At 33.7% G+C, this 24,694-nt stretch overlaps 1 protein-coding gene across 6 annotated transcripts in view; it reads left to right on the top strand.

Moving 5' to 3' along the window:
• Nucleotides 1–24,694, top strand: part of LOC115886681 (UNC93-like protein) — a 231,945-nt gene that overhangs the window by 188,477 nt on the left and 18,774 nt on the right. For 5 of the 6 annotated variants that reach the window (XM_030905936.1, XM_030905938.1, XM_030905934.1 and 2 more), the window contains 5 exons: nt 6,357–6,503; nt 6,845–7,009; nt 17,913–18,109; nt 18,183–18,391; nt 18,564–18,771. In XM_030905936.1, the coding sequence (XP_030761796.1) occupies nt 6,357–6,503; nt 6,845–7,009; nt 17,913–18,109; nt 18,183–18,391; nt 18,564–18,771 (926 nt within the window). Of the gene's footprint in view, nt 1–1,256; nt 1,402–6,356; nt 6,504–6,844; nt 7,010–17,912; nt 18,110–18,182; nt 18,392–18,563; nt 18,772–24,694 lie in introns of those variants that run through there. The other variant, XM_030905937.1, reaches the window with a different exon arrangement.

The raw sequence follows: 24,694 nt of genomic DNA, 5'->3' as shown, positions 1-24,694 counted from the left end.
TTTCGCAGGAAAAATTTTGGTTTTTATTGAATTTGGGCCTGCGTCTGCAAATACCCGGTATGTTGTTTAATATTCTGTCTATCTAAATTTTAAATATCATAGTCAGAAATAGTTTTATTATTTATTAACTGTAAAAATGGTATACTTATAGGTTTTATCAAATATTGTGATTTACTTTCTACCTTGTAGTCAAAATTTATATTTAATAAACTGTAAAATATATATATTCTTATGTTTTATTAAAATTACTCTGATATACTAATATATCAGTGTAGCTTTAAAACTAAATCCTTTGAAATCAAATATAAACATAAAAAATATTTACAGCAGAAAAGGCGAAGGCGCTGGGTTAAACGTAGTCTCTACTAAGAACACGGAGGGGCGCTTTGACCCAAAATTTTACTATTAAGTTTCATATCTATCTTAATAGAAGATTATTTTCTTTTATCTATGGGTTTGGGTGTCACTTAGTTGTCATAGTAACTAAATAATCAATTCGACCAAAAATCGAAAAATACATTTTAATTATTTGATTTTCAAACACAATTTGGTGTGGAATTTTCTTACCGAATACCACACGAGGTCAAATTAAATCCGGACATTTTTTCTCGCTCATGAATATTTTTAGAAATTTTTCAAAATATTCACGAGCTCGAAAAAGTTTCCGGAAATAATTTGACCTCTAGTGGTATTACTAGTGAAAATATTTTTGAAATGTGAACTACCATTGCACACATATTTTGTAAAAGGTTTGGAGTCCTTGAAAAACCCCCCAAATAATTTTTTTTTATGAATTTGCATGGGTAAACTTTGTAACATATTTAATTAAAAATACATCGCAAAAAAAATATATCTTTCAAAGTAATTGAATTCCGACAAAACCAATGGTTTTGAGCGGAGAGCAGAAGATATATATCAGGTGATATCGGGTGAGCGTAAATAACCTTTATCTTATTTGCAATCGATCCTTATCCTTGTTTATATCAATCTCCTTCGAATATCCACAAATCCAGAACAAACTCCAAACAGCAATAACGAAAAATCGTCCTAATCCACTACGTCACGTGTTTGCCAGCATAATTACACGCAAATTTATGGAAAAACAAATCTCTACGAGGTTTTACGAGCGTCCCTTCTAGCAAAAAAATAAATGTGTCACATCTCGGTGATGAGATTACAATGTTGCATTGTGTGGAAGCCTGCTCAAACAATAGATAAGACGCCGGCAAACAATTTACCTCATCAGAACTTATGATCTTGAAAAAAGTGTTACAAAACAAGACACAGCCGGCGGATCGGTCTCAGTTTCGGTCCTTCGCCGCTCTTGAATGATTGTCTTAGGTGGTTGCCGGAGTGCCGCTATCGTTTTCGGGTTTTTCTACTGGTTTTTGATAAATTCAGGTGTGTAAAAGTCGATGGGTGATAGTTATAGTTATAGTGATCGGTTCAAATCTAAAAAAAAAGGAAAAAAAGTTTTAGTGATTTTTTCTAATTTGTCATAACTTGTTATTGTATGAGGAACGTTTCTTTATTTTTAAGAAATTATTAATTTTATAAATGTCTCGGTATTATTTTGTTAATAGTTTTAAATTTCTTTAAATTTTAATACATTGTTGTACAGTATGTCCCCGGATTGTCTTTACAAGAGAAAATACTTTTTTTCCATAGCAACTGTTAAAATTGCCTTATACCTATCAAAAATAGATTAAATGATACTTTAACAGCGAGGATAGGTTAAAAACTTTATTTCTTCTCGCACGTTTTTTAATTGCTTCCATTTTTGAAAATTTTTGTATTCCTTTTCATAAGTTATTCGGGATTTAAATGGAAGTAGTTTGGATATGGCGTTTGTTGCCTCAGCCTGAATATCTGTTGGTAATTTACTTGTTTCGTTTTGAGCCATTTCTGACTCCAATTTAATCAGCAATCGACACCAAAGAAAATTGAAAAATATTTACTCAAAACTGACAACTAAAGAGACAGCTTTATTTATTTGTCAAATTACTTAGGAACCAACGCCAACCCAGCACAATATTTTTTTTTACTCGTAATAAATTCGTTGAAATAATAATTTCTGAATATTTTTCAAAACGTAACTCGCTATAGAAAAAAATATTGTTTTATACACGATACACGCATTATCGTCTTCCAAAATTAATTAGTCTTTTCGGTATAACTATTTTATTAAGGACATTTTGAAAAAAATACATTGTTCATAAAAATTTTTCCTTATTCTAAAATGGTTAATCCCGTTTATACGTTTTCAAATTTCCATACCGTTTTAGAGAAAATCAGAAATAACTTGAAAATATGGTTAAAATTTTAATTAACCATAAAAAAAATATTTGGTTCAATGCTACGGAAACAGTGATGACACTTATCAGAAATTGTGATACTTTAACAACTGCACAGAATATGCCGTTAATCAAAATTAATAATATCCATCTATCAAAGAGTGAAATCGAATTGGTATTACCATAAAGGTTGATTCTCACTATGCCTTCCGTTTCCATTCTATATTCATTCCATATCCGTTCAATACTTTTTATTGTAAAATTTATATTACGAAAGTATTATTTTAAAAATTTGTATCTTTTCAAAAAAGTAATAGATTTAATTAAGAGGTGAAAGAATGAATAAATATTAGCAAAATTTTAACAGAGCTGGTACAAATGTAAGAACTTGACAACGCGGTTTCCGATACGCTTCGGTCCGTCCGCCAAAAAAGCGTATGGAAGAAAAGGATATGGAACGGAAGGGAATCGGAACGGATAGTGTGCATTGTCCTTAAAACGCCTTTTGATTTTTAGGACTTATTTTCATGTTATTTTTTAATTTTTTTTAAAACGGTATGGAAATTTGGGAAAATATAAACGGGATTAACCATTTTGGAACAAGCAAAAATTTTATGAAGAATGCATTTTCCTCAAAATGTCAATAATAAAAAAAATCCTCTTTTAAAGACAATTCGGGGACATACTGTATGTTTTAAATTAATTTTCAATACAACAATTGTGATTTAGCTTCATTTAGAACCTCGAAATTGGTGGAATAAGTTAGTGGTTTCAAATTATATATACTAATATATCAAATCCTTAAGTGACTGACATACTGATTAATCACGATCCTGCTCAAACCACTCAACGTAAGAAGCTCAATTTTGGCATACAGGTTGATTCTAGGGTGTAGAGGTTCAATAAGAAGGGATTTTTCGAAATTCCAGTTCCAAGAGGGTGAAACCACCCCTCAAATATTTCAATATTTTTTATTTAAAAAACGGTCAAGTTTCCGAAAAAACGCTTAAACACGTATATTTTATTTTGTTTTTTTTTACATATTTTAAGATTTTTTTAAAAATGTATACAGGGTGTTTCGAAAAAGCTGGTCATTGATTAATCACGATCCTGCTTAAAGCGCTTGACGTAAAAAGCTGATTTTTGGAAAACAGATTGACTTTAGGGTGTAGAGGTTCGATAAGAAGGAATTTTCCGAAACTCGTATTCTAAGGGAGTTAAACTATCCCTCAAATATTAAAATATTTCTTATTTAAAAAACGGCTACGTTTTCGAAAAAATTCTTAAACAGGTATATTTTATTTTATTGTTTTACATATTTTAAGATTTCTTATAAATTTATACAGGGTGTTTCATAAAATATGACCATTGAGTAATCACGATTCTGCTTAAACTGCTTGACGTTTAAAACTGATTTTTGGCAAACGGATTGACTGTGGGTGATAAGTGAGGGGTTTCTCGAATCTCAAATTCCAAGAGGGTTTCTCTCGAATCTCATTATTCCATTTGTTATGTAAAAAACGGTTAGTCTTTCAGGAAAACGCTTGGACAAGCATAATTTATTGGTTTTTTACATATTTTGAAATTTTTAAAAATCATACAGGGTGTTCCAAAAGTTGGGTAATTTCTTAACCACGATTCTGCTTAAACTGCTTGACGTAACAAGCTTATTTTTGTCAAACGGATTTTTCGAAAGTCAAATTCCAACGAGATGAAACTACCCCTCAAATATTACCAAGTTATATAATAATATCGCCATATTGTTTTTTCTCATGCTGACATAAACGTGAGAAAATTTTATCCAGTTTGTATGTTAATGGAAATTCTTGCTTTGCTTTATCATCACCATTACAAATGATTAATTCGACGCGAACGAAGTCGCTGATGCACGGTATACTTTATAAAAATACAATTAAAATTAATATAACGTTCTAGCAAGAGCTTGCTGTAGTCAGTTGTATCCGTAGAGAAAGCCCGATAATTAGATTAATAACCAATAGACTTTTTATATCTAACCACAATTTCTGTTGGCGGATCAAAGGCCAAAACGACATTACTCGTTTTGCAGTATAAAGGCACCACTGCGACCACTGCGAGCGAAACTAAACTAAGCTAAGAATATAGAAAAAAACGGTAACAAAACGAAAATATGTTTCATCAGCCACTGGGAACGATTTTTTACTTAGGAGTCAGCTAAGTTAGCTGCGTTTTCGGTTTGTGTCTCTGCTATAATAGAATTAATCGCTGCGAAAAATTCGCTGGAACCTGTCACGAACTAAAACGAGCGAAACTAAACTACGATTTGAATCTTCGTTCATCTATTTTCGTTTAGTTTCGCTCAAGTGGCCCCTGATGCATTTAAAAGTATGGGAGCTGATTTTTACAAATCTTATCTTGGCTTGGCTTAGTTTAGTTTCGCTCGCAGTGGCCGCCCGCCTTAATTGGTGGACAAAAATAGTTTGTTAACTTTTTCTACTAACTGAAAATTACTACCACTAATTTTGACGTTCTGACTGCTTAATTTGTGATTAGAAGAACAAACTGGAAGATTTTGATCTGGATATTACGCCACTAGACCAAAAAAGCAAAAAAAAATCAATTCATGTGTCTCATCTAGGAATAAGATTTAATATTAAATATTATCTAATATTTTATTCTTTATTTCATTTTGTTATTTTTTTCTGTAATAATTTTAATTATTTTTTTTTGATTTACTACTTCTTACTACATATTAAAAAAAAACAGTTTTCTTAAAAGTTTTAAATCGTATTTATTAATTTGGTTTAACTTACTAGAAGGTTTAAAAAATCTTGCTGTTCTTATTGTGCTAGAAAATTCATCATCATTTTCAGCTTACTCAACCATTTCTATTTATGGTGTAGCCTCCTTCACATATAAATGATACTCTCTTTGTACTTGAGCCCATTGTTGTCTATTTTTGACTATGCGGGCCCAAGTTATCCCTACCAATTTCCTAATATCATCGTCCCATCTCAAATTCGGTCTTCCTCTAGGTCTTGATCCCTCATGGACACCATGCTGTAATTTTTGTGGTCAATCTGTTGTCCGTCCTTCTTGCCAGGTGTCTTACCCATTGCCACTTGAGGAATTTGATTCTGTGGATCACATCTCTATTACCGTCGTATCCACTCTATTCTTTTACGGTCTTTCTAGATTATACCCAGCATATTCCGTTCCATTGAACGTTGTGCGACTTGCAGTTTCCTTAATAATGTCCGTTTTAAGTAGACTAGAAAAATATTTCTTTCATTATTTCAATTAAATACTATTTCCAATAAGGCTAATTAAAAAAAAATAACATTTAAGTCACTTTGTGTGTCATTGAATGAGTTTAACAGCACCGGCAAGCAACTTTGACCCTAATTTCAAAGTAATTATATAATCGTTTACCTCAAGGTATTTGGAAAATCGTTTATATAATTTATTATTATTTTTAGCTTTCTTAACACCAAAAATAATGTTGCTAATTATGTTAAAATTTTCTGCAAATTTAATTTTGATTTGTTTTAGAATGTGAGATTATAATTTTATTCATTCGTATGAGGTCTTGTTTTTGTGACATGCCTAATAATATAAAAATGTCATGTGTGGGTAACACCTAGGTTTAAAAGTGAAGCACTTTTACGCCTAAGCATAAAGGCACGAAAATATATTATTAAACTGACACAAAGTGCCAAATTCAACGAGCGTAACCATACAAGGTATTAATTTTAAACCTTTTTATATTATTTGAAACGTTTAAAATTGCTTAAAAAATTATTTGTGACGTTTGAACAAAAAAAATAGCATGTTCTATTCGGAGAAATAATGACTTTTTATATCTCGCCTTAATGTCAGAGTTTTTTAACTTGCGTTTCATTCTCTTTAATATTTCCCACAATTTTATCGATGTGGTCGGTCTAGAAATATTTCCAATCTATTTGGCTACGATTTTATCGACGTGGTAAGACTAAAATAACCATTTTTATGTAAAAAATATTCAAAATTAGATTGGACGAATTAGAAATAAGAAAATTATTCATTGGCATTTGTCTGTTTCAGATCGAGGAGGGTGAAGACCGCGGCCCGGACATGACCGCGGGGTACGACAACAACAGTGCCGCCACCAACGGCACGCCAGGGAAGAAGAACGACGATGGCGTGTTCACATTGTCCGTCACGGGAGCCTACGAGAACGAAGGATACAAGGTAATGTTTCATTTACGATCGATTACCGAAGTTAAGCGACGCTAGTCAAGGCGAGCGTTTGGACGGATGTCCGTGTGAAATCCGTCATACTGTTATTCGTCGCATATTCTAAGGTCTAAATAATTAACCCTTAAAAATACTTGCATTTGATTCACGCTGTATAATTTATGTAATAAAATGTTTGTTTGAATATACGCTGTTTCGATCTGCGCGGTGTTTTCAGGGATCATAACCCCCGCGTACAACGAGGTACTCCTATATTTTAAAGCTAAATATTTTATTAAAAATTATTAAGTTAGAATTTCGTTACCATTAGGAATTAAAATTTGATTTACTTGCAGGGAGATGGAGGAGACAACCCCCCGATCAAACCGCCCAGGGAGCTCACAGACGAGGAGGCCTCCCAACAGGGCAAATTCAAAATGTCCACCAAAGAGAAGTGGCGAATCTTGAAAAACGTAACGGCGATAAGTTGCGCTTTCATGATCCAGTTCACAGCTTTCCAGGTATGATCATGCGATATTAATTTTAATAATAATCATGCAATATTAATATATAGTAAAGGAAACAAGTTTAGATTTGAATGCTCGGCTTGCCCAAGGATACTATAGAGATAAGGATAGTTCGATTCCTATCTTCCTGCACTGTCAGTTTTTTTACGTCATCTGATGACCGAGTTGACGTTGGCGCTAAAGATTTTAGACAGTGACAGTTATTTTTGCATTTGACGGACGAGCGCACAGTGCGTTGGAAGATAAATTTAGCGGGACAAAAGCGTTTGGTTAGAAATAAGCCTAAAAATGTGTACTGTAAGAATAAATAGTAGACATTCCAATTGATAGAAAAATGCATGAATATTCTTTGTACTTCGATACATTTTTATCAACCAAATTTGGTCGTTTTCTGCTCGGCAAGGCAGAGATCATACGAAAACAAAATATTTACAAGTGCTTATACATTTTATTCCTAAGCCAAATTATGTTGAAGATTGCCAAAGCTATGTACTTTTCTACTGTACGTATATTATTTGTTAAAATCCTTCGTGCCTTTGTTCTGCAGATATCAAACTTTCACTTTTTTTCAAATATCGATATATTGAATGATGTAGATCTTTTGAGTTACCAATAGTTACCAACACAGGTAGTTACAGTCACAAGGAGTTCAAGCTTAACAGGTGAATGCCCAAAAAGTTTAATTTCAATCGGATAGTATAAAAACAAAACAACTCCATCAAAAGGCACTGAGTCTTAGATACTTACTATATATAAATTTACAATTACCGAGCGTTAAAATTAAAATTAAAAAATATCTGTCTTAATTAATACTTTTAAAATAAAATATAATTTTTTAAAATTAAATATAGAGGGTGTCACAAGATTACAAAGTAATTAAAAAATAACTGCTAAAGAGTTTTTTGTAAGTATTTCACCTGATATCATAATTTTATGTATTTGGCAATAGTTTACAATACGGTTTTTTGTATCATGAACGAATAATATCATAGTTTTATTACCTTGTATTTATTTATTACTAAATTTAAGTTGTTAATAAATAAATAAATTTAACCATATTGTTCGGTATTTTATTACTATTCATTTTATAAATTTAATTTCGCGCATAATTTTTTTGTTCATAAGAAATGTTCGCCCGCTACGCCATTGCGCCTCGGGCAGGAAACTACGACTCCGAGTGTGACTTCGATATAGTCCGCCGCAGACTCAACTGGTCATTTTCTGTATCGCGATATCCGAAGAAATTAAATAGACTTTTTATCCACGAAAAAGTGCAAGAACGTGCAAGGAGCTGACTTGGAAATAAGGTAGGCGAACATCCGCAATAATTCTTTTTGTTAGTATCTCAATTAACTTTTAATTTACCTAAATTACTCTTCTTATTTTCTTAAACTAAATAAAACACCAGAACCAGCCCCAATGGATTTATTGTTTAAACCCATTTAAATATAATATAAAATAAAACATTAATTGGTCCTTCACATTCGGATTTTTAATTAAGATTATTTCTATAATTTCATATAAATTTGCAAAATTATTAATAAAATATATTTTTAAAGGACAAGGTCATTTAAAATTTGGTCAGTTCTTGATTTAAAGTACCTGAGCAACGCCGTACTACGCCTTATCCTTTTAATTTTTTTGCACGCTATACGCATTCTTCGCATTGTTTATCCCTTTCCGCACATACCTGTACTTGCCTATAATTTGCAGGTCAGTATTATATTGATTTATAATATAATTTAGTTTTTTAAATATTTTAATTCGCTTTTTTTAGTAAAAATTTTCTTATTAAAATAAATATGCCGCCTTCAAGTTCCGAAGTAGATAAATTAAAAAAGGCCAAAACCTTGCGAAATACGGAAATAAATCGTATTCGTGACACTTGGCAAATTGCTTCTGAAGCTCAAAAGGATACCAATATACAACCTGAATTTATTCAAAGATATCGCACAATTGATACAATTAGTGACGCATTTGCTAAGCAACATAATATAATTTGTTCCCTTCTTGAATCGGATGAGGAATTCGCAGTTGAGGATGAAATACGCAAAGAATTTGAAAGTAAATATTTTTCTACTAAGGCAATTTATTATAATATATTTGAAAAATCTCAGAGCGCTAGTCCATCTACGAGCCGTGATATAACGCATGATTTACCAAGACCGAAACTTCCGGAAATGAAATTGTCTGTTTTTTCGGGTGACTTAAAATCGTTTACATCTTTTTTAGAAGTATTTAATGCAATAATATATAATAATACTCATTTATCGCCGATCGAAAAGTTTTCTCATTTAATTAATTCCCTAGAGGGTGATCCAAAGAAACTGGTTGCTAGATTTCCATTAACTTCGTCAAATTTTGAATCTGCTTATCAAGCTCTAAAATCTCGCTATTCAAGTAAAAGACTACTAGCAACTTACCATTGGAATGAGATAGAAAATTCTACTCGTATTAACTCATCAGACTCCCCCGCATTAAGAACTCTTTTAGATACATTTAATGAAAATATCGCCGCTTTAAAAAATCTTAACTATCCAGTAGATTCTTGGAACTTTATTCTCGCAAACATGTTTTTAAAACGCTTACCGTCTTCAGTAGTTACCTCTTTTGAAACTCAATTTGGTTCTAATTCTGAAATGCCAGACTTTAATAACATTCTAGCTTATGTAGAAAAATGTTGTACCGCATATGAAACAATAACTTACAATGGAGATTTAAATTCTTCAGTTTCCGCTATATCTAACCCGCAAAATATTAAAAGTAAATGTCAACGCAATATTAATTCTACGCTACGCAATTCGCAACGTCATAATACTTCTTTTCATAAGAGCAACGCATTTTTTACTTCTTCTCCCGCTAACAAAAATAACTTGAAAAATTGCGCAATATGTAATTCAACCGCTCACGCTATATATACATGTCCTACATTACTTAATAAAACCCCAATCGAACGCTTTAATTTGGCTAAAGATAGAAAACTTTGTGTTAATTGTCTAAGCAATATACATAAGACATCAAACTGTAATTCGGAATCATCATGCCGTACTTGCAAACGCCGCCATCACACTTTATTTCATTTTTCGAATTCGTCGCCAATTACCGCTACACAAAATTCGCTCGACTCTAAGTCCGGCCCTGTTCCTACTTCTACATCTGATTTATCTAGTACGCCAAACGAAATTAGCCCTTCAGTGTGTATTTTCGGTGTCAAACGCGATATAAACAAACAAACCGAAATAAATATCGATACACTGCCGTTTTCCGATCTTTTGCCTACAATTCGCTTAAGATTTAGAGATGCTTTTGGAAATTACCAAATTATGCGTGCTGTATTAGATTCCGGCAGCGAAGCCTGTTATATTTCTCGTAAATGTGTAAATATATTAGGTTTATCAGTGCGTCCACAAATAATTGATATATTTGGTCTCGGTACCATGAAAACGCGAAGTGATAGTGGTATTGTACAAGGCGTAATTGTACCTTTAAATTCAGAGTCCCCTCAGCTAATTATAGAAGCTCTTGTTTTGGATCAAGTCTGTACATCGAATATGCCGGTATGTAATTTTAATATATCAGATTGGGAACATATAAAAAATATTAATCTTGCCGATCATTCATTTAATATTAGTCAGTCTGTCGATATGATACTGAACGCTTCGGTGTTTAATAAAATTTTACTTGATGGTAAAATTCCCGCGCTAAATTCTAATGTGCCAGATGCAATAAATACATTATTTGGATATATTTTGATGGGAGATATTTCTTCACGCTCGTCCTCATACTCTCTATCAAACTCTTTTTTTACTAAATTTAATTGTGAAAACGTAGAAAATGTAATTTCAAAGTTTTGGGCTCTTGAAGAAATAAATAATAAACAATTTTATTCGGACGATGATACTTATTGTGAAGATTATTATACAAAAACGACGTTTCGTTTAGATTCCGGTCGCTATGTTGTTTCGCTTCCATTTAAAAATAATATCGAGCCTTTTTTCGAAAATTCAAGATTACCCGCACTTCGCAGATTTCTTTCTTTAGAGAAAAAACTTAAAATAAACCCCGAATTAAAGGTTCAGTACAGTAATATAATTCAAGAATATATTGACAATGGACATTTAGAGTTAGCTGATCAGACTATCGATAATAATGAATATTTTATACCGCACCATTGCGTTTTTAATCCACACTCTGTAACAAGTCCAATTCGCATAGTTTTTGACGCGTCCTGTAAGGATTCTAATCATATATCTCTTAATGATTGTCTTCTGAAAGGACCTAAATTACAAAAGGACATTTCCGCTATTTTATTAAATTTTCGCTTATACGCTATCGCAATAACTGCTGATATTAAAGCTATGTATCGCCAGATCCAACTAAATCCTAAATTTTATAAATTCCAAAAAATATTTTGGCGCTTTTCCAGTGAGGAACCCGTACAAGAATATGTACTTAAAACTGTAACATTCGGAGTTAACTCATCACCCTTTCTTGCGTTACGTACTATTAATCAATTAGCAAATGACGAAAAGGAATTATTTCCTCACGCTTCAAAAATTCTTCTTTCTGATAATATTTTTGTGGATGATATTTGTACAGGGTGTAACACAGTGCAAGAAGCTACTAATCTTCAATATGAATTATCAAATTTATTGTTAAAAGGTGGATTTGAATTAAGAAAATGGTCTAGCAATAATAATGATTTTTTAAAGACTATTCCTGAACATCTTTTACTTAAGAATTGCATAAATTTTGATTTAGATTCTGCGTTAACTGTAAAAATTTTAGGACTTAAATGGAATCCAACTGAAGATAGTTTTTCTTATTCTGTTACGTCATTTAATGTAACTTGTACTAAACGTAATATGCTATCAGAACTCGCTCGCATATATGACCCTCTTGGTTTCTTAACCCCTGTTACGCTACTTTCAAAACTATTAATTCAAAACCTTTGGTCGCTTAAATTAAATTGGGATGATGTACCTCCGCCGCAAATAATTAAACGCTGGGAATTATATAAATCTCAGTTACCAGATTTGCTTAAAGTTCGCATACCTCGTTATCTTTTTTCTAATAGTTTCGAATTTATTGAATTATGCGGATTTTGTGATGGTTCTCAAGACGCTTATGCCGCCTGTATTTACGTGCGTCTTGTGTCACAATTTAATATAACTACATCGCTGTTATGTGCTAAATCAAAAGTCGCTCCGCTAAAACGCATTTCCATACCTAGGGTTGAACTTTGCGCTGCGTTACTTCTTACGCGTTTATTTTCATTTGTTCTTAAGACTTATTCGTCAAAAATTATATTCAAAAATATTTACGGTTTTACCGATTCTACTATTGTATTACAATGGCTTCAGTCCTCGCCACATCGTTTTAAACCCTTTGTCGCTAATCGAATTGCCGTAATACAAGAAGAATTACCCAATGTACATTGGTTACATGTATCTTCGAGTAATAACGCCGCCGATCCTGCAAGCAGAGGTATTTTTCCTTCTGACTTTGTCCAGTGTTCTACCTGGTGGACAGGACCCGATTTTCTTAAAAAACCTCAAAGCCAATGGCCTCTAAATCTTTTTCCTCTTACGCCTGATTTAAATCAAAACGACGAGGTAAATCGGGAAGAAAGAAAAATCACTCTGATATCGCGTAATAAAATTGATTTTTTTGATACAATAATAATGAAATATTCATCTCTTCCAAAATTACAACGTATAATGGCTTATATTCAAAAGTTTATTTATAATATAAAAAACCCTGAAGCGAAAAATACTTCAAATTTGAACGCGCATGATTTAAATAATGCTTTGTTAATTTTCATTAAGCATGTGCAGTATACACATTTTCATATAGAAATTGAAAATTATTCTAATAAAGTTTTAATGTCTAAACCTTTTCGAAAATTAGGAGCTTTTGTAGACGAACATGGATTTTTTAGAGTTGGGGGTAGACTCAAAAATTCTCTTTTAAATTACGAAAAGAAATATCCATTAATACTACCGCGCAACTCTCGTTTAACTGAATTAATTATAGAGCATATACATAAATCTAATTTGCATCCAGGGCTTTTAACTACTCAATATTTATTATCGCAAAATTTTTGGATATTATCCGCTCGTCGCGCAATCAAGCATGTTCTTTCTAAATGTATTTCATGTTTCCGCTCGAATCCCTCATCTCTTCAACCTCTTATGGGTAATCTACCGGCTACAAGAATTTCGCAAGTTAAACCTTTTTCTATTGTAGGAATTGATTTTGGAGGTCCGTTTTTAATTAAGACAAGTAAACTTCGCAACGCTAAGTTAGTTAAAAGTTATATATGTATTTTCGTATGTTTTACAACCAAGGCCATTCATATTGAGCTGGCATCTGATTTATCTACCGATAATTTTTTATGTGCATTGCGTAGATTCATAGCTCGTAGAGGCAGATGCAGTGAAATAATCTCAGATAATGGTACTAACTTTTCCGGAGCTAATAAGTATTTAAGAAAAATATTTCAAGAATCCGCTGGTAAAGAAAACATTAAATGGAGTTTTAACCCGCCATCCGCGTCTCATTTTGGAGGTTTATACGAGGCTGGAATAAAATCTGTTAAAACACATTTTTCCCGTGTAATTGGGTCACAATGTTTAACATATGAAGAAATGAATACTTTATTAATACAAATTGAATCTTTATTAAATTCACGCCCGCTTTGTCCGCAAAGTTCTGATCCGAATGATTACACAGTCCTCACTCCAGGTCACTTTTTAACGCTAGAACCGCTTTCTTGTATACCTGATCCTGATTTATCTCAAATTAAATTAAATAGGCTTGATAGATATCAGTTACTTTTACGCCTCCATCGAGATTTTTGGGTGCGATGGCACCGAGAATATTTAAACACGCTTCAACAGCGAACAAAATGGCTCATGCCAGGCCAGTCGCTTAGTCCAGGCAGTTTAGTTCTAATTAAAAATGAAAACGCTCCACCCATAACATGGAAAATAGGTCGCGTGAGAAAGGTATTCCCTGGAAAGGATAATATAGTACGGGTTGCTGAAGTACAGACATCCAAGGGCTCTATGTACGGCCACTTGTCAAATTATGTCCTTTACCAAATAAATAATATTTCTTAAATTAAATATAATTTAATTTTGTATATATTTTTTTTTCTCTCATTTTTTTCTATAAATTTTCATTCCGTTTTCATTAATACTTTTACATATAATTTTCATAATTTACCTCATTTTAATTTTTTTTATTATTGTTAAATTTTCATTTAACAAAAATGGGGGCAGTATATGTTCGGTATTTTATTACTATTCATTTTATAAATTTAATTTCGCGCATAATTTTTTGTTCATAAGAAATGTTCGCCCGCTACGCCATTGCGCCTCGGGCAGGAAACTACGACTCCGAGTGTGACTTCGATATAGTCCGCCGCAGACTCAACTGGTCATTTTCTGTATCGCGATATCCGAAGAAATTAAATAGACTTTTTATCCACGAAAAAGTGCAAGAACGTGCAAGGAGCTGACTTGGAAATAAGGTAGGCGAACATCCGCAATAATTCTTTTTGTTAGTATCTCAATTAACTTTTAATTTACCTAAATTACTCTTCTTATTTTCTTAAACTAAATAAAACACCAGAACCAGCCCCAATGGATTTACAACCCATTTAAATATAATATAAAATAAAACACATATAGTTGCTATATATTAGACCATTTGCTACGTTCTTAGATTTTAAGTCCCAAACATTGCTCTTGAGATTTTCTCCCGCTAGAATAACCATCCGCCGCACTGTGGAGCGCTGGTCAGCGCGTGACGTAGCATTCGATTTGACGCGATCGAACAGTCCTTTAGAATATATACAGTCCTTGGTCCTTATGGGCACTTTCCAATCTCAACTTGTTTCTTTTATCTGTGGGTAGTCAGTTGTACTTAGTTGTATCCATAACTGACATTTAAAAAAATCTGTTATATCATTTATAAATTTAATGTCTATTGTAAGTCAATGGTCGCATAATACTAAAGGAATTCAATTCATAGAAACCATCTCGATTAAGTTTTTTAATGATAATCTATTTTTAAAAGTTCTTAGTAGGATCCATTAAAAAGGGAATTTATTGGTATAGGTCTGTTAACCCTGGAACCTTGAGTTAATGGCTATTTTTAAATTACTTTTTGTTTTTATTAGAAACGATGGGTTTCCTTTTAATATTGATTATTTAATAAACACTAAATTATAGATAATTTGAAGAAAAACACGTTAATTATATTATTATTTCATTTATATGTGGCTAGAAACTCAAGTTTTAGCCGCATAATATGGGAAAAAATCGTTTATTTCTCGGAAATATTTGTTCTTCTTCAATATCCCCGCAAATCTTTATATACCCATAAATTCCAAATAAACCAATTGATATTAATTTAAATATGTTATTTCATATACGTATTAAATTCGTATTAAAATTAACTGTCAAGAATAGAAATGACACTGTTTTCCTAGTATTAACTTACGGTACCAAGTTTCAATTACTTGATACATTGGAAAATACTTACTTAAAACGTCTTTTGGGGCTATTGAAATAAAACATTTAATTTAACTGTCATTTTCTTTTAATGTTGAAAATAAAGTCGGAAATTCAAACCTTAGAAAAAATAGAATATATTTATTTTTACATCTAGTTAATCAGTTTGAAAAGAATCTTTGATACATTCGTGTTATCAATTAAAATTAAATTTGTTGTTTTCAAGGCTTATTCAGAACCTCGAAATTTGTGGAATAAATTAGTGGTTTCAATTATACTTTTTACTTAAAAGTTTAGTAATGATATATAGAGCAACCCTAAAGTTCCCAACTGGCAAATTAGTACGTCAGGGAGACGCTATATCCCCAAAGCTGCAACACTAGAAGAAATCTACCGTCAACTGGACTGGACCAAAAAGGATTCAAAATAGATGGAGAATATCTTAACCATCTAAGGTTTGCTGAAGACATAGTACAAATTAACTTTTGGCGCTATTCTTGCAACGGTCGCGACCCAAAGCTTTTGATAATTTCGGATCGATTTGGATTTTTTCGGAATTATGTCGCCAAATATTGTTTATTCAAATTTATTATTATTTTCTTTTACATTTATAATTAAATTACAGTGTGGTGCATACAAGAATACAAAAAAAAGGACATGTATGAAATAACTATGAAACATTGGAAACCGACGCGACGTTATGCCACGATCCACGATGGTTTTTGGAGTTCACAGTTTACAACACAGCTTTTTAAGTTTTTAATGCCACTTTTTCACAAATATTATCACGGGTTTGAGTAAATAAAATTTAAATTAAACTCACAAGATAGCAATAATTACTTTGAGAATGGACGCTTTAAACACTTTTCGGAATTTTTTCATTGAGGCCGGTTTAAATTTTAAAGATTCTATAATTTTTGCTGATTCTGACTTTGACAAGAGAAAATTATTTCAGATATTGTTTGCGGTTGTTCTTAGCAACCGCTATAGCAGCGCCAGATCGCGTACAACGGTCGCAACCCAAAACAATTATATATTTTGACGGGCTTTCCAATCTAAATTCATTTTCTTTATCTATATGGGCCAAAGTGACATTAGTCGCAAATTTTGAAGTACAATTAGTGGATAAAGTTAAAAGATTGTTAACGTTTTCCACTAATTAAAAATTACGACCACTAGTTTTAAAGTTCTGAATGGCTTACATTGAAATTAAAAGAACAAACTTCTACCACAGATTAAGTATACTATATGTATACAGATAAAAATCTTAATCCCTAATTAACGTGGTACGAAAATTGTTTTTTATGACGATGTGCAAACGAGTCAAATTTCCTGTGCGCATAAATAAACTCGCGTAAAATAACAATAGACAGCGTAATAGAGAGATAACGCTAAACCGAATAGCGTGCATGGACGTTAATAAGGCCAGGTGTTATTTCCTTTACGTGAGGTGGTATTAACTCTCTTCATTTATAGTTATCGGATCGGAAAGAATTCTGATCTCGTCGCGTCCGCTATTTAAACTTAACCTAACTTTGAATTTAAAACTTTGAAATTGTTTTGTTTACTAGATATTTTAAAACTAAAGGGCTAAAGTGCTTATTTCCAGTGCTTTATTGTTCAACGTCTGCCAGTGGGTTTAGAGCAACAAGCAACAAATAATTCTCTTAGAAGGGCTAAGTCGTCATCTGCTGTAGCCTCTTTATAGGTTCTTTAATATTGGAAGAGATGGAATCCATATTTTGGGCCATATTTATTTAATTAAAACTAATCCGGGCTACTTAAATATCAAATTACCTAAAAAAACTAAAGTAATAATTCAAAACAATTCAAACATAACCTAAAATAAAAGATCTCGCCGGCCGGCCCCGGTTGTCAAATACCCGCACATGCCCATGTAAGCAATTTTTAAACGTTATTTAGAAATAGCGCTTGGTGTAATTGATCGGCAAATTACGTCAGGCGGTAACGTTATTAGCGGGCGTTGCGTTAAAAATTGATTCGCGCATATAGTAACCATGATAAGGTACGCGTAAATACTGCATGACGCTATTCGGTTTTGCGATATCTCTCTAATAACTGTGCCGGTGAGGCGCTGTGCACAATTTTAGAGGCCATAAGTGGGCGTGCTACATACGCAAACTAGTCACCTAACTAGTGCCCGATTCCGAAAATCGGAACCACGAATAACAATAAAGAAAAAACAAAGATTATAATCTGTATAATCTGTGCTTCTACGCTAACTGAAACCACTAATTTATTCCACTAACTGCGAGGTTCACAATGAAGCTTTAAGCAGTTTGTACATCATAATATACGACTTTTTAGATGTTTCTGTCAACTTTATATCTATTTATATTGTTTTTTCTTTTCAGGGCACTGCGAATCTCCAATCTAGTATTAACGCCAAAGACGGTTTAGGTACCTTATCACTTAGTTCAATCTTCGCTGCCTTGGTAGTGAGCTGTATTTTCGTTCCCTCCTTCCTCATCAAGAGGCTCACAGTCAAATGGACGCTGTGCGTCTCCATGTTGTGCTACGCCCCCTATATAGCCTCTCAATTTTATCCTAGGTAAGATACAAAAATACAAACTATTATTTTACTATAAAACGAACGTAATATAAAAATATATTTTTCCTTGCAGATTTTACACGTTGATCCCATGTGGTATCATCGTGGGTATAGGCGCGGCGCCCATGTGGGCTTCAAAGGCCACCTATTTGACGCAAGTGGCGGGTGTCTACGCCAAATTGACAGACCAGCCGGTGGACGCCATCATCGTGCGGTTCTTCGGCTTCTTCTTCCTGGCCTGGCAGACCGCAGAACTGTGGGGAAACCTGATCTCTTCTCTTGGTAAGCAACATCATACTATTTAAAATCCTAGACACTATAAAATGGAGTCTAATGTCACAAATTCTGCTGCGGCCCGTATATGGGCGTTACATGCATGTCCTTGTATTCTTTAGTCATTGATTCAAACTATGAACTAACCACAGCTAACGTATTATTTCTATTTATTTTCTAGTACTTAGCAATCCTCACGGAACCGATTCTAGTCACGGCAACACTACCAACTACGACATGTGCGGCGCCAACTTCTGCGCATCGGTCGGCAACAGCGAGGAAGATACCGGCGTTGCCAACACCGAAATCTACGAGATCATGAGCATCTACTTGGCCTGCATCATGCTGGCAGTATTGTTAATCGTAGTCCTAGTTGATCCTCTGTCCAGGTACGATTCTTATAAGTCCATCTATGAGTCCGACGATGATGAAGATTAGTGCCAAAATGTCACTATTAATGATTGAAATCTACTTGTCTTTATTGACAAACAATAGAACACTATATCGGTTTTCATCGTCTTCCTAATTATTAATTAACTAATTCCAGTATTAATAAAAAAAAACAACAAAACACAGCGAAAACAAGGCCACCGTCGATTTTGCTAAAGGATTTCAACTTTTTCGATGCTTCGCGATGTGTCGCATTCCTGAACGAATTTTCGGTGACGTCACTTGATACCGCGCCCTATCGCGCAAGAATTTTATGCGTTTCGTTGTTTTGTCTCGTCACACACAACACAAAGAACGATAAAAATAAGAAATATTTGCTATACAGCGTGCGTAGAATATATGTACAGGGTGGTCCAGTAATAGAAGACGTCAGATATAAATCGGGAGCCGCTTATTAATCTTTGAACAAAAATATTAAGAAAAGAGTATAATGGGCTCCCATTTTTGACGGTTCTGTTTGACGTTTTATTTGACACATTAAGGGTGTATTCCGTTGCTTACCTTGGTTATGGTTGTATGTTCCGTTTCTATCGGTTTCCTGAAAGTTTTCTTATTACGGAACACGGTTCCGGAGAAATTCGGTTATAACTGTCACCAAAGTAACCAGCGCGAAAAAGCTGTTTTTTTCTGGTTTTGTTTGTCAATCAATGTCATTTATGTGACAGAAATCAAGCAAATATTGGAAGTTCGAGTGAAATTCTCATTTGATTTCTAAAATTTGTAATAATATTTTGTATTTACGTCCAAAAACAATGGAGGTAGGCAGTAAAGGTAAATAAATTTCATTAACTAAATAGAATGGCTTTTTAGAACCATTTAAACTTATCATGCAGCCATTGTTTCTTAAAGTCAGGAACGTTTAAAGTACACATGAAAAACAAGACAACAAGTAATCGTGAATGTTTTGTAAGCTATAAATATTAATTAGATTTGTTTATTTATTATTGATCTGTTTTAATATTGGACCTGCAAATCTTCACTTGAGCTGTCTAACGAGTTTAACAGTTTATAATTAAAGTACTTTTCAATATTAAACTCCATTGAAAAGAAGAAGCAAGAGAACATATTTTAGGCAAGTTAGAATAACAAAAAAAATAAAGTTTATTAACTGGTGAACCCAGAATCCTAAATCTGGCTGGGGGTTGGGGGTATTTCGCTACTGCGCAACCCATAACATTTGCAAAAAAATAAATCCAAAAAACATTCTTTAGGCAACTTGAAATTTGTTTATTCTTAAATTTTAGCATCTATTTAACCTAGAAATAAGTATGCCAGACTTTTAAAAGCTATACATTTTTAGTTATTCTAGCTTGCCTAAAATATGTTCTTTAAATATGTCGTCAGCTCTTAGGCTAAAAGAATAGTATTTTAGTTCTGACTGGAGAGACGAGATTAGCATATATTATAATTACTGAAACTTATTATTACGAGTAATAACATAAAACAGCACAAAAAGCGAACAATTAAATTGCATAACAATGACTAATTAGCATAAGCGAATGCATCTTCGATCACGATAATTGTGTGTAATGGATGCACTTGGCCGGCCTTGATGTAGGTACCACCGTTCTGCTACCGCTTATCAACTTGAAAAATTGTTACACGTGCTTATTGTGTACAGTCTACCATCCTTTGTATTTTGTTATTCTTGTATTTTGTCATTTTTCTTATCTAAGCTTTGGTATTTTCATAGATTCAATGAAAAGAATTGTTTCTAGTAAATATTATAAAACCACGATAATTCATGATGATTCTTGTCGAGTTTATTCCGAAATTTTCCAAATAATGCTGATTTTTTCTTCTTTTCGAGCATAGTGCAGCATGTACAGGGTGGTCGAAATTGGTCTGTTTTAACAGAGAAAACCTATTTCCTGACTAGATGGAGCAAGACCGACATAGATGTCATGGGCTCGATTTCTGAGACACGTTTAATGGCGTAAATCGCCTGTTGATATTTTCACTGCCAACTGAGATACCGAGTCTTTTTGAATTTTTTACCATTTGGAAAATTGCCTATAACTTTTGTATTTCGCGGAATAATAAAATTCCGTAAAAACGTTGTTAAGGCACTTTTTTATGCACAATCCAGTGGCGTAATCAGTTTTTTTTCTATACTTGCTCTTTTTGTCAGAAATAATAAAAAATATAATTTTTTAAATAGAAATCATAGTTGGCTATGAACTTAAAAAAATGCTGGCATTTCCGATATAACGATATAAAGTTATGTGTATTTATTTCTAAGAATGAGAGAAATATTAGGTTTTTTATATTTGTATCGAAGCGGGCCTTGATTTTAGTTGCCTAATTATTTTTTATCACAACCTGATAATCCATATTATGATAATATTTTATCACAATTTGATAATCCATATCATTTATCTGCATAATTAAAAATTGTTGAGAGGGTAAATCAACAATCTATATTAGTATTACCAATTACAATTAAAACGCCAGGGTTACAACTGGTACTATTAAATGTAGAATTTAGAGAGAATTGGATTGGAACAAGGAGCCCATATCTTGGTCTACTAGATCCTGTAATTTAACTCCTTTCGACTTTTTTATGGGGGAAATTTCACCACTGATGTTTATGTTAGCAATGTCGTTAATAAAAAGAAGAAACAAAATAGGGCCTAGTACTGAGCCTTGTGGTACTCCACATTCTATTGGCTTGCTAGAAGACAATGTGGTATCCACCCTCACAAGTTGACTTCTGTTGCTCAGATACGACTTAAACCATTCGAGAGATGTTCCCCTGAACCCATAGTGTTGCAGTTTATTAATTAGGATCTTATGATTTACACAGTCGAACGCCTTAGAAAAATTACAGAAAATTGTTGCTCTAGAATGATGGTTATTTAGGCTGGAGACTATCTAACCCTCTTCGTTTCTAAGCTACAAGATCTCTTCGAACAGCAGTAAGATACTCGGTATAATCTAGAACGTGTTGTACCTCCCTGTATGCGACAGTACGCCCATATTGGCGCCGGAACGGCCGCAACCATCGCCGGGTACCTTTCTCTGATCGTTCATCGAGGCCGCCATCTTGGAACCACCACGGATGCGAGGCTGAGGACAAGGCTGCTGCGATCTCGACCAAGAATTCGACACCTTTCTTTGATTTCATACGCATTATTACAATGGGTCCAACTACAAAGAGAGTATCTAAATATGTAAGGAACGCTACACCATAATTGGAAATGGTTGAATAAGCTGACAATGATGATGATATCGACAGGAACATTAAGATTTAGAAAAAGAAAAAAATTATTTTTAAGTATTTCGGCTTATTTGTCGCACCCTGTATATCGAAGCAACGGTACCGAAGACACCTTTACTGTTCGTTGCTGCTTTCTTCTGAAGAGAACGCGTCGCCGGTACACGCGGGGCAAAATAGAGGCCCCGGGCCGCGTGTTATTCAACGGGCTGTACGCATTTGCATACAGCCTTGCTATCCCGCTTTGGCTGCCGGCGCTAAATCGGCATTGTACGGAGGCACACTGTCGCGCAAACCGACCGACACCACAAGGAATTCTCGGCTTATCTGGTCGACACGATCTGATTGGCGAATGGAATATTTTGAGAGATCTGTATGGTTTTAACGTACGTTTCTTAATAAGCAAAGAAAGACAGTCAAAGCTGTAGTGGGTCTACTAACAGGGTATTGTAAGCTGAATAAGCAGCTGAAGCTTATGGGATTGATGTACAAAGCCAAGTGAAGGTTTTGTCCACAAAACACATACACAAGAAGAAGTGCGAGCGCCTTGCTAAATATTGGAAAGTGAAATTGACGTTTAAATTTGACACTGTTGACAAGTCTACTGCTACTAGCGCCCCCAATTTCGCTTGTAGGAACTACGGACTAAATTGTCACGCATGGCGGGAAGTTTAAAAAAATAAAAAATTTTATTTCTTCATTTATTTTTAATTATGACATACACAAAAACACAAAAAATACACCATTTTTTAAAAATATGTTTAATATCAATATCAAATATACAACAGAAATTAATTTCACCACAATAAATTAATAAAATTAAAAGAATAATGTTACAAGTAGATCAAGAGACAAAATTAATTATAACAAAACTGAAAAAAATGGCGTCATAGATGGCTTAGAAATAAAAGATATATCATAATTTTGAAAGTAAAATTATATGGGAAATGTCTTCGATCATCATTTTTAAGCCAACTGGACGATTATTTCAAACATACAAGCTGAGTTCGTTCATAGTGCTCTGAGAAATCTAGATAAACAAAGAATAATAAATTAAAAGTATTCCAGGGGAAAAGAGAGGAAAAACCTGTATCGTCTCTGATATCTGTCAGGGTATTGTTGAAAGTGTCATCTTTTTGCTCGAAGTTTTCAGGTCGATCAAAAAGATGACATTTACAACAATACTTTGCTGTAACTTTCACAAATATCAGAGAGAGTACATACAGGTATTGCCTCTCTTTTCCTCTGGGATGCTTTATATCTGTTGTTCTTTGTTTATCTATATTTCTCAGAGCATAATGCCGAACACGACTACAGTATATAATAATTTCAATATCCGAAGTGGAAAGAAAAAAGATCACCTTTCTGTTTTGTACTATGGTCCCTTTCTTCCGATGGCTCATCTCGTTGATATTTAGGAAGGATAAATAGGAAGGAAAATATAAAATTCAATTTGATTTGATGATCCTTTTCTGTCACCTAAAATCAGGAGAACGACAATGAGCATGTTAAGATGAAAAAAAAATTATCAACACTTACCTACACGTTAGTCCGAGGAGTTTTATTAAAAACCTATATATTTGCCTAAATAATTTATGTATTAAATTTGCAAAGCAAAATGCAGCGTGTAAACAAAAGAAATAAAATGGCGACAAGTCAACGTCAACGACCCGACAAGGAGAAAAGTGGTGTTCGAATAACAAATTATGGGTCACCAAAAATTGTTTTTGTCTCCTTTCAACGCACACTTTAGAAAGAAAAAGAGATGAACTGGAATACTGAAAGAACGTCAAGGTTTTATCTGTCACTCTTGTCAATAATTTATCGGTAAGGAAGATTCCTAGAAAATCGCTTGTAGTCAAGTTTTCAACCATTGCCAGTTCTCCCATAAGAAGTGTCATCCACCTGGTTTTGTCATTCTGAAGAAGAAACGACAGAACATGTTTTATGTAACCGCGACATCCTGGCAATTGTAAGGTTCTCTGTCCTAGGCAATGATACTTACTTACTTACTGCCATTACTCACTGACGAGTATTTGACACGCATCAGAAGATGGTTACGCAAGGCGTTTTCTTTCGTGAGCTTTTCTGCGACTAAAAAGACCGATACGTGATGTTATCTCCCTTCCGCACTCCGGACAAAAATCTCATTACTCTACATTTACTTTTTGGTTATCGTTTTTAACTGAGTTTACAATTCTTCTCCATAACGTTCTTTTGTGCGCTCCTTCCTCCCACTGATTTTGCATGCTTATCCCCTTTAAGTGTTCATGGAAAATATTCTTGTATCTTTTGAGTTGTCCACCCGGTTTCCTCTTACCGTCTACAAGCTCGCCATAAAGAAGAGATTTCGGTAGGCGGTGTTTCCGTTGCAACTTGTTTAATGCGTTCGTGTGCCGGCGGTACGGCACCCAGGTTTCGCTTCCATATACCATGGTGGGGTTTATTATTGCTCGGTACACTGCAAGTTTCATTCTTGTGCTCAACTCATGTTGGTAGAAAACCCTGTCTTTTAATTTCCAGAATGCTCTTGAGGCGCTTCTAATCCTGTGCTGAATTTCAGAGTCGATATTGGCCTTTTCCTAAACCAAACTGCCGAGGTAATTGAATTCCGCTACATATTCAATAGTTCTTCTCCGATTTTT

This window comes from Sitophilus oryzae, unplaced genomic scaffold, assembly GCF_002938485.1.
Source record: "Sitophilus oryzae breed Bouriz unplaced genomic scaffold, Soryzae_2.0 scaffold_494_pilon_pilon, whole genome shotgun sequence".
In the NCBI taxonomy this organism is placed as follows: Eukaryota; Metazoa; Arthropoda; class Insecta; order Coleoptera; family Curculionidae; genus Sitophilus; species Sitophilus oryzae.
Note: the sequence above shows the minus strand (reverse complement) of the source record. Positions and strands in the feature narration are given on the sequence as shown.